Source organism: Hemicordylus capensis, chromosome 3 (genome assembly GCF_027244095.1).
Source record: "Hemicordylus capensis ecotype Gifberg chromosome 3, rHemCap1.1.pri, whole genome shotgun sequence".
Lineage (NCBI taxonomy): Eukaryota > Metazoa > Chordata > Lepidosauria > Squamata > Cordylidae > Hemicordylus > Hemicordylus capensis.
This window is the reverse complement of record NC_069659.1, coordinates 350,353,148-350,366,564: the sequence shown is the minus strand read 5'-3', so window position 1 is coordinate 350,366,564 and position 13,417 is coordinate 350,353,148. Positions and strand designations below refer to the sequence as shown.

The window sequence follows — 13,417 nt, the reverse complement described above, 5'->3', positions numbered from 1 at the left end:
AAACCAGCCCCTGCCAGACTAAGAAATCATTGTAATTTGCCCCTTCCTGTCACAAGCAGTGTGCTCTTCTTTTATTATTGACTCTAACTCTCAGATATCCCAGTCATGGATGGAAAATTCAGGGTCAATTTACAAGAGACACATTTTCTACATGGAAGTTTCTTCTGTGCAGGTGTTGTTACCTGGGAGACCCCAGTTACCACAAACCAAAACAAACAAGGATGATTGAAGGAAGCAATAATCACCATTTATTTTAACCCAGCGCTGGTGGCTCCTCTCTGAGCTTAACAGCTAGTCAGAGAGACGTGCGCAGCTGCCTGGGTCACAAGTTTTTATACTTTGGCATAACTACATAGCTGGGCATCAACATTCAGCCCCAAAGAACCAATCAGTTCATTGGTTAACATCATTGTCTGTCACATTACAAATATTATAATCATTGCTAGTTAGACAAGCATTCCCTAGTACAAAGAAACATTTCTACTGCCTATTGAGAAGCGAAACTGTCTTCCTCAGATGGCCTTGAAGTGTTATTTTTACAGGCCTTTGCTTTTTCAAGAGATACAAGGAGGGGGGGCTCTTCCCCCTCTAGCTTGTCAGCAAATTTATGGCTTTACAGCTCGCAATTTGGCCAGGCAACTTGCAGACTCTATTAACCATTTCTTGACCAGTGCAAGGACACTTTCCCATTCCATGAGAACAAAGTGACTACAAAGCAGCTTTCTGAAAAGGCATTTTCCATTCCACAGTGTTGTGCAGAAACCCATGTGTAGTGACCGCCAGGGGCATAGCAAGGTTGGAATGGGCCAAGATGAGCTGTTAAAATGGGCCCCCAGCCCCTCAAAGTCCAGGGCCTCCACACATCCCAGGCCCCCAAGGATTTAAGTAGGATATTTCAAAAGAAGTATGCTGCCTGGAAATACATTTCACTGAATACACACATGCACACTTCACAGTATATAGTGATATACAAAGAGTACTATATATTTGTGCTACTTTTAACACACTAGCAATGCTAATTATTAAAATGGCCCCCTCGCTGCAGATTAGCAAAGGAGACTTTCAGCCATGCAGGGTGAGCCTATGTTTGTTTTCTCAGAATTCTGAACAAATTCAGTGAAGTTTGATTCCAGGAGGTTTTTCACAGGAGGCTTTTAAAGCCCTTTAAGACACATCTCCTCTGGAATGGAGGTGCTGCATTCACATGTTGGCCAGATTGACCCTGAAGTCCCTGCAAGTTATTGGGGAGCAGTTCACACACAAGAAAAATAAAATAAAATAAAAGGACAACACATGCTTCACAGTTCTCACTCAGACCTTCTGGGTTGCAAAACAACTTGAACATAAGTGCATTTATAAATGAATGAAAGAATGAAAGAATAAATAAATATTTGTTCCAGAAGTTTTTGTAATTTTCTGACATGAAACAAGCCACTTATAGGCCTTAGATAGTTTTTGTTTTTAAAGCCAGCACATTTTTCAGTCTGTTTTAAATTAAATATTTGGAGACTTCTCAGTCTCGCCCCACCACCCATATCAAAGCCCTATGGCAAGCAGATCCCTATATATGGGGGTAACCACAAAAAGGAATTCACAGCCTACCTTGCAAAAGCTGTGCTGGATGGTCTGCTCTGATGCAGGGAGCTCTGCCAGCCTCCTTCCTGGCTTGCTGGGGCCTGCCGAGTTCAGGCTTCAGGAAGCCCTACTCAGAGGCCTCTCTGGAAGCCCCGCCGATCAGCTGAGAGGCGGGGAGAGAAGAGCTCTGCAGTTTGCAGGCTGCTCCAAACCTAGGCCTCATTGCCGATCCTAGGCCGGAGATGGAGGCAAGTGGCTGAGGGGCCCTGGGGCTGGGCAGGTGAGCAATGGGGTGGGGGTGGTAGGAACTGGTGTGGCGCCCCCACCTCAGTGGCGCCTAGGGCACATGCCCTGCCTCCCCCCCCCCCACAATTCCGCCTATGCCTGTGCTGTGTGCCAGCCTCTGCTGCCACTGGTCTGGGATTCCTTCCCTTCCTTTTTGTCCTTTGACCAGTGTATGGAGCAGAAGACTCCCAACGAAGAGGGGTGAGTCTTTACTTTCTATTGTCCCCTTTCCCTCCCAGTGGTTTTTAAATATTTATTATTATTATTATTTATTTAATACATTCATATACTGCCCCAAACCAAAGTCCCAGTGAGGTTCACAGCTTTAAAACTGTATAAAACTACAAAACAAATAAATAAAACAATAAAATCAATTAAAACTCCAGCTGCTGCTATATTAAAAATTACAGAAGTTAAAAGGTCTGTTTAAAAAGATGAGTCTTCAAAGATCTTTTAAAAACTACTAGAGATGGGGAGAGTCTTATGTCAACGGGAAGGGCATTCCAAAGTCTCGGAGTGACAACTGAGAAGGCCTGTCCCTGAGTGGCCACCAAACAACTTGAGGGTAGCCACAAACAGGCCTCCCCTGACGAACGCAGTGGGCAATGGGGATCATGCAGAAGAAGATGCTCTCTTAAATACCGTGGGCCTAAGCTCTTTAGGGATTTATAGGTTACTAGTATTTTTAAGCCCGTTAAAATAACGGGCGCTAGTAGGCTGGTCCTGCCGCCGCCGTTTCTCTCCCTTCCGGGTCGGGTCCGGTCCCGTCGCTGCCGTCTCTCTTTCCTGTGGCTGGGCCGGACCCGCCACCACCGCCTTTCCCTTTCCTGCGGCCAGGCCGGTCCCACCGCTGCCGCCATTCCCCTCCCCGCGGCCGGTCCGATCCCACCGCCATCGGCTTTCCCTTTCCTGCGGTCGGTCCGGACCTGCCGCCGCCATTTCTCCCCTCCCTGCGGCCGGGCCGGACCTGCCGCCACTGCCTCGGCTTTCCCCGCGGCAGGGCCGGTCCCACCGCTGCCGCGTCTGCCCTCCCCACAGCTCGGTCGGTCCCGCGGGCGCCGCCTCGGGCCTCCCCGCGGCCGGGCGACCAACTGGCCAACATGGCCACCTGGTGGCTGCGGTCGTGTCCCCCTCCTGTTCTTTTTGGCGGGCGGGCCAGACCCGGCGCCGCCTCTCCGATCCCTGCAGCTGGCCTGGACACGCCGCCACCTACTCTGCCTCCCTGCGCCCGCTGCCGCTGCCTCTGCCCTCCCCATGGCCACCTCTGGCCTTTCCGAGTCCAGGCGAACAACCGGCCAACATGGCTGCCTGGTGCCTGCGGTCATGTATCCCTCGGCGTGTTCTGGGCATGCACGCCGCGCATGCCCAGAACAGCTGAGGGAGACACGGATGCAGACACCAGCCTTGGCGACACGGACGGACACGACAGGGACTTTATTATATAGGATAACCAGCACTTTGTATTTTGCCCGGAAACCTATTGGCAGCCAGTGTAATTCCTGTAATATTGGAGTAATATGGTCTCTTTGAGATGACCTGGAGACCAACCTGGCTGCTGCGTTCTGTATTAATTATAGTTTCCAGACTAGGTACAAAGGCAGGCCCACATAGGGCGCATTGCAGTAATCAAGTCTGGAGGTTACCAGCAAACGTACTGAGATCATGAATCTCAAGAAACGGACGCAGCTGGCATATCAACCAAAGCTGACAAAAAGCACTTCTGGCCACTTCCTCAACCTAAGAAACCAGGAAGAGATGTGAATCCAAAGCACTCCCAGACTGTGTACCTGTTCCTTCTGAGGAAGTGTGACGCCATCTAGAACAGGCAGATTGATATCATTTCCTGTATAACGGCCCCACACAACAAGTACCTCTGTCTTGTCTAGATTCAGTCTCCGTTTGTTATCCCTCATGCAGCCCATTACCGCCTCCAGGCAGGCATTCAGGGAGGATATGCCTTCTCCTGATGAAGCTGACATGGAAAAATAGATTTGGGTGTCATCAGCGTCCTGATAACACCCAGCACCAAATCCCCAGATGATCTCTCCCAGCGGCTTCATGTAGATGTTAAAAAGCATTGGAGACCATATGGAGCCCTAAGGGACCCCATATAAAAGCTCAAGTTTTGAAGAGCAACAGTCTCCAAGTGACATTATCTGGAATCTTCCCGAGAGAGAAGCGGAACCACTGCAAAGCAGTGCATCCCACCCCCAACCCCCTCAGATGTTCCAGAAGGATACTATGGTCGATAGTATCAAAAGCTGCCAAGAGATCCAAAAGGTCCAACAGAATCACACTTCCTCCATCAAGTCCTAATTGGAGATAATCCATCAGGCCAACCAAGGCAGTCTCCACTTCGTAGCCCACCGGAAAACCAGTTTGAAATGGGTCTAAATAATCAGTTTCTTCAAATCCCCATTATTCACTATGAGTGGAATTTTTAAAAATGAAGGGGGGGAAATCAAAAATTCAGCAATAATAGCATAAGTGTGCCTACCCATGGGTGCCTACCACCCCACCCCCCAATTTTGTGCCCCTAGGTGCTCTACATAAGGTATAATGGTCCAGTTTGTGTCCCCATTAAACTCTATGTAGAACCGTTTAGAACCAGTTTGAGTTGGGTTTGAATTTGAACCAAACCAAAGCGGGGGTTTGACCACCACCCAAACTGAACTTGCCCATCCTGGTTTGAAGCTGGTTCGAATTCAAATGGAACCAGACAAACCGGTTTTGTGCACATCCCTAGTTTTTGGAGCACTTGCAGTGAATCATAGGTCAGCATTGGTCTCCAGAGGGGCGAGAGAAGGAGCCATTGACATAAGGTCTCTCCGGTAGCTTTGGAGGGTTCCACTGCAAGAAGTTCCATGTAAAAAAAAAAAAAAAAAATCAAGCTGAGGTGTCTATTTATAACGACACCTGCCTTGGCCCTCAGATAATTTTGGGAGTGTAGTGGGTCTCCAGACACAGCTGTTCAACAAAGGGTGCCTACTGGAGGGAGAGCAGGATATGATCGCTATCTAGGTAGGGAAGGACCTTAAAATTCACAACAAAATGGAGCAAGTTCTGGGTAACAGCAATATAATCAATTGTGCTTGTTTAGCAGCCGGATAGATATGTGAATTCCCCTAGATAATCACTCACAAGTGAGACATTTAGAATTAGTGGATTAAGTCTGGCAGTCGTTTGAGCTAGACAGAGACCCCCCATCTCCACCAGCACTGCAGAGTTGGCCAGAAGAAGGTCATTTGTGTAATGCTCAAGCTCGGCCCATACAAAGCAGATTTTGAGTTCCCATTGCTGTGGTGGTAGATACGCATTGATTATTAATAGTGATCTGGGTCCAAAGTGAATTAGCATTGCCATTGCGTAGTAGTTGAGCCAATCTGATCGGTGTCAATGTTACCTGCAGGGAGGTGGAGACTAATATTGCCAGTCTTCCTTTGAACTTCCTTTGAACACGACCCATCCCAGGAACTGTCCCCACTGAGAATGAGTGATATCTACTGAGTGCAAGGTTGTCCGCTGTCCAGGTTTCTTCAGCCAGTATTATGTCAAATTAAGAAAGAAAGCTATTAGAATCTGTATCCATTAGGGATGTGCAAAAAATTTCGGGCACAGAACGATCTGTGCCCGAAACGAACAATTTCAGGTGATTCGGGGCAGAACTGAATCACCCCCGATGTCCCCCGAATTTTTTCGGGCACGAGCTGAATCACCCGAATTTTGGGCACAAAAAATTCGGGTGATTCGGTTCATGGTTGATTTTTGGCGATTTTTTAAAGTTTTAGTGACTTTGGGGCAGTTCGGGGGCATATCATGGGATCTGGGCAAAAGGAGTGGGGTGGGGTGGTAGTGCCTAATGGGTGCAGGCTACCACCCCAATTTCAGGGGGATTGGGCAAAGGGCTGATTTTTGGTAAATTTCTGAAAATTTCATGTCTTTGGGGCAGATTGGGGCATATTGGGGCAGAAAGTGGGGCCTGGGGCAGAATAGTGGGGTGGGGTGGTATTGCCTAATGGGTGGAGGCTACCACACCAATTTCAGGGGGATTGGGCAGAGGGCTGATTTTTTGAGAATTTTTGAAGTTTGGGTGTCTTGGGGGCAGATTGGGGGCAGAAAGTGGATCTGCCCCAAAGGAGTGGGGTGGGCTGCTAGATAGTGTCTAATGGGTGGAGGCTACCACCCATCCCCAATTTAAGAGTGATTGGGCAGGGGGTGAATTTTGGTGAATTTATTTGTATGAGGTTTGTCTTCATAAGGTGAAGTGTGCTAAATTGATTACTTCCTCATATTATTCATAGTAAAGGAAAGTGTGAAAAAGTGAAAGTGGGGTCATGAGAGTTGTTTAATTGAAAAAAATCTCATTTGCTATGATAGAATGAGAATTCACACCTCAGAAGTTTTTTCTGAGGTGTGAATTCTCATTCTATCATAGCAAATGAGATTTTTTTCAATTAAACAACTCTCATGACCCCACTTTCACTTTTTCACACTTTCCTTTACTATGAATAATATGAGGAAGTAATCAATTTAGCACACTTCACCTTATGAAGACAAACCTCATACAAATAAATTCACCATAATTCACCCCTCTGCCCAATCACTCTTAAATTGGGGATGGGTGGTAGCCTCCAGCCATCAGGCACTATCTACCAGCCCACCCCACTCCTTTGGGGCAGATCCACTTTCTGCCCCCAATCTGCCCCAAAGACACCCAAACTTCAAAAATTCTCAAAAAATTAGCCCTCTGCCCAATCCCCCTGAAATTTGTGTGGTAGCCTCCACCCATTAGGCACTACCACCCCACCCCACTCTTTTGGGGCAGATCCACTTTCTGCCCCCAAACTGCCCCAAAGTCACCAAAATTTCAAAAATTCTCAAAAAATCAGCCCTTTGTCCAAACCCCCTGAAATTGGGGTGGTAGCCTGCACCCATTAGGCAATACCACCCCACCCCACAATTCTGCCCCAGCCCCCACTTTCTGCCCCAATATGCCCCAATCTGCCCCAAAGACATGAAATTGTCAGAAATTTACCAAAAATCAGCCCTTTGCCCAATCCCCCTGAAATTGGGGTGTTAGCCTGCACCCATTAGGCAATACCACCCCACCCCACTCCTTTTGCCCAAATCCCATCCTATGCCCCCGAACTGCCCCAAAGTCACTAAAATTTTAAAAATTCACAAAAAATCAGGACTTTGCCCAATCCCCCTGAAATTGGGGTGGTAGACTCTACCCATTGGACACTACCACCCCACCCCAAAATTTTGCCCCTGGGCCCCTTTTTACCCCCCCGAATCGATTCGGATTCGGATTTGGACTAAATCCGAATCCGAACCGAATCAAGGGTGATTCGGGTGACCCAGATTCGGGCACAAAACAGAACGGGGGTGATTCGGCTCGGGTCCGAGCCGAATCACCCGAAAATCCGAATTGCACACCCCTAGTATCCATGTGATGGTGCCACCCAGACAAATTCCAGGACGTAACCTTGATCCTGTGCTGGTCAGTGGGATGTCATAAGGTTGAGATGGGAGTAGGATTTAGGTGCTCATCAGCAGGCCTGCTGCTCTTGCCGAGATAAGGATGGTGAAACACCTCATGTTAGCACCTGCTCTGGTGGCCTGAGTGGCACTGGAGTGGCATTCAGGGGAGTCAATGCTTCCTTCAAAGGCACAGCCTGTCTTAGCTCCAGTCCTGAGAGTTTGTCAGGGGATTCATGGGTGCTCGCTGTCTTAGAGCACTTGCCTAATGCACTCAGCATGCTGTCAGGCTCAGACTGGGTATCATATTTCAGGGGTGTGCCAGAGCAGCAAACCTGAAAGGAGGTGGGTGCTTCACCTAGTTCTAGTCCCTGAGTGGGGCTGTCATCACTATGCTCTGAAGGATGTTGCTGAATGTTGTGGTGGGTTGGCAGGTCCCTCTTCAAAGACAGGCTGTCTGGGGCAATCAGTGCAATGATGTTGTCGTAGCAGGGGTCATTGTCAAATGGCAGCCCTGAGCTGACCTCTGGCAATGAGTTGCTCTTCAAGGGCATCAAAAGGAGAGCCCGGTCTTCTTCAGGACATGGCACTTGGGGAGGGGCTGAAACAGTGAGAGCTCATCAGGGGCAGCCTGCTTTTGCTGTATCTTGCTGGAGTGTGCAGGAATCAATACATGTGTGCCTTCTCTGGGAGTAGGAATGTCCTATATAATACTGGTCCCTAACTCAGAGTCCTCTGTAGTTACCTCAGCTTTTGCAGCAACCTGGCTTGTCCCTTGTGCAGCCTCAGCTCCTGTTCTCCTGCACAGTCCTGTGGGGTTAGCCCCACACTGTTTCTTCTTGCTTGTGATTCCAGCCCTTCAGAGAGCTTCCACTCTCTGCTAGTGATTGCACAGCTCTTTCTACAGTCCCAGCTCTGATCCTCTCTCAGACTGTGCCAGCAATTCTTCAGTTCTGTACACTCTCTCCAGACTATATCTCTTCCAGTCTTCAGCTTTGATTGCACTCTGAACTCTTTTCTGACTCTGACTCTTCATTTCTCCAAACTGTACTGAAACTCTGCTGAAGGAGCATCCTATTCCCAAATTTCCCTGTCATACTTTTCAAAATACCCAATCAGAATAACTCAAATTCCCTCTATTTTTCAAACCTCCCTTTCCCTCCAAAATCAAATGGTTCTCTCTCAAAACTGAAACTACAGGACAGCAACCATGAAATTTTGACCCTGTCAGCTTTAATAATACAAAAAGTAGCAAGGTGATTTACAACACACCATCTTATTTACAAAAAGAAGAGGTTTATGCCTTGTTCCTCCACAATATCAACTGGATCAACTTTTATTGAATAAATGAGACTTACTTGAAAGTAAATGAGCCTGGCTCTTTAGGAAGACTCAAAGATCACAAACTCAGAGAAAGATCTTTGTGTTATATCTGATAGATTCTATTCATAAGTAAGTATGTCTAGAGAAGTATTTCCTCCTATCACAAAGCATCACAAAAACCAAAAGCATAGAAGAATTATAATAGATTAAATATTTATACAGATAACTAGAAAGTATGCCCTTAAAACAGTGAGCAGTAGGATAGTGAATCAGATTCCTGTGAATGGGGAGGGAGCCCATGTCCAAACCAACTACTGGGTTGAGAGTCTGCTTTGGATCGTGAATCTTCCTGGAATGTAAGATCTGAACATGCTCAAGAGCTTGACTAAAAATACATCATGTTGGAAAGAAGTGAAATCTCCAAAATAGGAGTTATGTCTTCCAAATACTAGGTTCCAGTCAGCACACAAGCCACCACATTTTGTACCGGCTGAAGTTTCCAAATTCTTTCCAAAGGTAGTCCCAGGTAGAGAGAACTGCAGTAAAATACGTTACAGTAGTCCTTGACATTTTCCTTCAAAAAGTCAGTCATTTATATCTTAGCCGTGACAATAAAATAGAAGGGGGAGGGGAGGAGTTCAGGTTTCTTCCAGATAGCAGAAAACGCACTCATGAGATTTTGGAGTGGGAAGGAACCACTTCAATCTTCTGGTCCAGCCCCCTGTCCAGAAGAGGAATGGGCTACAGCATTCCTGACAGACAACTGCTCAGCCTCTGCTTGAAAACCTCTCGTGAAGTAGACCCACACCCACTTCAGAAGGCTCTGTGCCACTACTGAACAGTTTCTGCATTTTGGAAATTCCTCATAATGCCTAGCCTGGATCTGTGTCCATGCCATTTCAACCCATTGGTTCTAGTCTTGCCCTCAAGGGCAACAGATGAGAAGGTCACTCCCTTTTCTATGTGACTGTTTTCCAGGTATTTGAAGATGGCTAACATCATCTCCCCCTAATTTTCTCTTCTGAAGACTAAACATACCTATTCTTCATGATACTTGGTTGCTATATCCCTTGTCATCCTTGATGCCCTTTTCTGATCCCATTCCAGTTCATCAATGTCCTTCCTAAAATGTGGTGCACTCAGAACTGGACACAGTATTCCAAGCAGGGCCTTATGAGTGCAGTAGACAGTGGAACTATTAGGCCCAACATGTTATATTCAGACAAGAAACAGTAGTGACATTGTTGGGAGGAGCCATTTGGCACTGTCAAATCAGATCATATTGTTGCAGAACTCTGAAATGTCTGTCAGAACTTGTCTGCCCTCCCGTTGCATCCCTTACAGTTCAATGGTTTTTCAGCTTTTGTAAATAGAATGATGAGAGATTAATTTCTTTGTGATTGCTTGACTTTCCTGAGATGAATGCAGTGTCCAAACTGAAGCCTCCTTTTCTACTGTTTTTTTTCTTTCAGATAAGGTCCAAAAGGAAATAGAAGATGTTTTTGGCTCCTCTTGCTTGATTTGCTATCAAGATCGGAAGAAACTACCCTATACCAATGCAGTAATTCACGAGATCATGCGTTACAGATATATCTTAATGTTTGGAGGTCCCAGACAGACTATAAAGGATGTAAACTTGTACGGTTTTCACATACCCAAGGTACAGAAGATTGACATAGCTGCACTTCTGTATCTCAAGAGCCTGTAAAAACCTGTAAGGCAAGAAAGCCTGGTTCTTCCAAAAACTTGTACCACATTGCAAAGGGTAGGACTGTGCAGTTGTGTCAGTCCGGCAGGAATGCTGGACCAAATATGCCCACTTTGTGGCACTGTCATAAGGACTTCAGACATGACAGTGGAGAGCTCCAACAGTTGAAAGTTCAACAAAAATTCTAGGGGTGTGCAATTCAGATTTTTGGTGTTTCGATTCGGATCTGAACCGAAACACCCCTGTTCTGTTCTGTATCCGAATATTGCCCATCCAAATCACCCCTGATTCGATTCGGATCCGAATTAATCCAAATCCAAATCCAAATCGATTTGGATTAAAAAAAATGGGTCCTGGGGTCAAAAGAGTGGGGTGGGGTGGTAGTGCCTAATGGGTGGAGGCTACCACCCCAATTGCAGAGGGATTGGCCAAAGGGCTGGTTTTTGGTGAATTTTTGAATTTTTAGTGTATTTGGGGCAGTTTGGGAGCATAACGTGGGATCTGGGCCAAAAGATTGGGGTGGGGTAGTAGTGCCTAATGGGTGTAAGGTACCACCCCAATTGCAGAGTTATTGGGCAAAGGGCTGATTTTTGGTGAATTGTTGAAGTATACGCATCTTTAAGGTTTTCCCCCATTAGGTATAATGTAGGGTGTATCGCTTCATGTCAGGGGGAAAGGGGTGGCCTAGAGTGGTGTGGGGTTGGTGGTAGTGATGTGTAGGGGCAAGGAACCTGCCTGAATTTTTTTAAAGGATTTGGGCAGAGGACTGATTTTTGGTGAATTGTTGAAGTTTGCGCGTCTTTAAGGTTTTTCCTCATAATGTATAATGAAGCTTTCCGCAGCCCCATAAGTGCACTTGGGGGTTGCTGGGGTGGCCCAGAGCGAGTGGTGGTGTAGTTCACATTGGGTGCAACCACCCCCATGGGTTTCTAACCCATGGGCTACAGGTTTCTGTTGTTTCTGAGGTATTCTGAGTGTGGATTCTATGATAGCAAATTAGAGTGGATTCATGGTGTCTCATTGAAAATCATTTGCTATCATAGAATCCACACTCAGAATACCTCAGAAACAACAGAACCCTGTACCCCATGGGTTAGAAACCTATGGGGGTGGTTGGCACCCCATGTGAACTACACCACCACTCGCTCTGGGCCACCCCATCACCCCCCAAGTGCACTTATGGGGCTGCTGAAAGCTTCATTATATATTATGAGGAAAAACCTTAAACACGCGTAAACTTCAACAATTCACCAAAAATCAGACCTCTGCCCAAATCATTTGAAAAAATTCAGGCAGATTCCTTGCCCCTACCCGGCACTAACACCAACCCCACACCACTCTAGGCCACCCCTTTCCCCCCGACGTAAAGCGATACACCCTTCATTATACCTAAAGGGGGAAAACCTTAAAAAGCATAAACTTCAGAAATTCACCAAAAACCAGCCCTCTGCCCAATCACTCTGCAATTGGGGTGGTAGCCTCCAGCCATTAGGCGCTACCACCCCACCCCACTCTTTTGGCCCAGATCCCACGTTATATCCCCAATCTGCCCCAAAGACACTAAAACTTCAAAAATTCACCAAAAATCAGCCCTTTGCCCAATCCCTCTGCAATTGGGATGGTAGCCTCCACCCATTAGGCACTACCACCCCACCCCACTATTTTGCCCCTGGGACCCGAAATTTGAGCAGACATCACACCAGACCTTTTTATTGAAGTCAATGGGATGCAAAAAGGCGGGAAATTCAAATAGACGTCATTGCTCAAAATGGAGGAGGGGGGAAGAAGGCCACTAAACTGAGCTGTGAAACATCCGAATATTTTGGATCCGAAACAGGGGTGATTCGTTTCGGATCCGAAATTATTCGGATTTCTTAGAGGGTGGTTCAATTCGGCTCCTAATCTCCCGAAATTCACAGTTTCGGGTACAGATCATTCTGTACCCGAAACGTTTTGCACATCCCTAAAAAATTCCTTAAGGGATGTGAGAATCCTTTTGTATACAAAAGGTTTTGTACCCAAAACTGCCCGTTTCAGATGTTTTGTAAACAAAACGAAACATCCATTTTCCAGATATGAAAGTTTTGTATACAAAACAAAATGTCCCTGTTTTGGCTACAAAAAGTTTTGTCGTTTTGGACCTCCATTTTCTGGTGAAATATGAGTCAGTGTCCATTTTGTGTTTGACATCTCTTTGAACTTCCCGCCCTTCCAGCCTTCCGATCGGTGACCTAAAGCATGGGGTGACCTGCTGATGATTCCCTCCTTGTTCCGCATTGGCTCTTTTGCCTCTTGCCACTCTTTACTGACCCCACATTGGCCAGGGGAAGGGTGGAAGAAGGGGCAAGGGTGGGGGGGAGTTCAAGGAGGAATTTTCAATTCATTCAGCAAGTTAGTAGTCGCCATTCAGCCTTTCCGCCTCACTGATGAGAGAGAGAGAGAGAACCAGTTTGCATTGCATGACATGCCTCAAGTTGCCATTATGATGCTATGCCATTGCCTATGCCTGCCTTGTTGCCAGGCTGAGTCCAGCCTGCCAGCCTGCTATGGTTACTGCATGCCAGCCTGGGAATGGATTCAGGGGCAGAAGAGTGGGTTGAGTGGTTGTGCCCCAATGGGTGCCTGCCAGGCTGCTACAACCCAGATTCCAAAGGAATTGAGCAAAGGGCTGATTATTTGTTGAAGTTTATGCATCTTTAAGATTTTTTCCCCCATAGGGAATAATGGAGGTTTCAGCAGCCCCATAACTGCACTTGTGGGGCACGTGGGTGGCCCAGAGCGAGTAGTCGTGTAGTGCACATAGGGTGCCAACCACCCCCATGGGTTGCTAACCTGTTGTTTCTGAGGTGTTCTGAGTATAGATTCTCTGGTAGCATATGAGATTTTCAATGACAAACTATGAATCCACTCTCATGTGCTACCAGAGAATCTACACTCAAAACATCTCAGAAACAACAGAACCCAATACCCCATGGGTTAGCAACTCATGGGGATGGTTGGCACCCTATGTGCTCTACACCACCACTCACTCTGGGCCACCCCGGT

The 13,417-nt window shown here is 46.9% G+C and overlaps 1 protein-coding gene across 1 annotated transcript in view; it reads left to right on the top strand.

Annotated features, from left to right (window-relative positions):
- LOC128349055 (cytochrome P450 2J4-like) overlaps positions 1-13,417 on the top strand; it is a 69,950-nt gene that overhangs the window by 43,419 nt on the left and 13,114 nt on the right. The window contains exon 7 of the mRNA XM_053304935.1: positions 10,137-10,324. Coding sequence (XP_053160910.1) covers positions 10,137-10,324 — 188 coding nt within the window. The remainder of the gene's footprint in view (positions 1-10,136; positions 10,325-13,417) is intronic.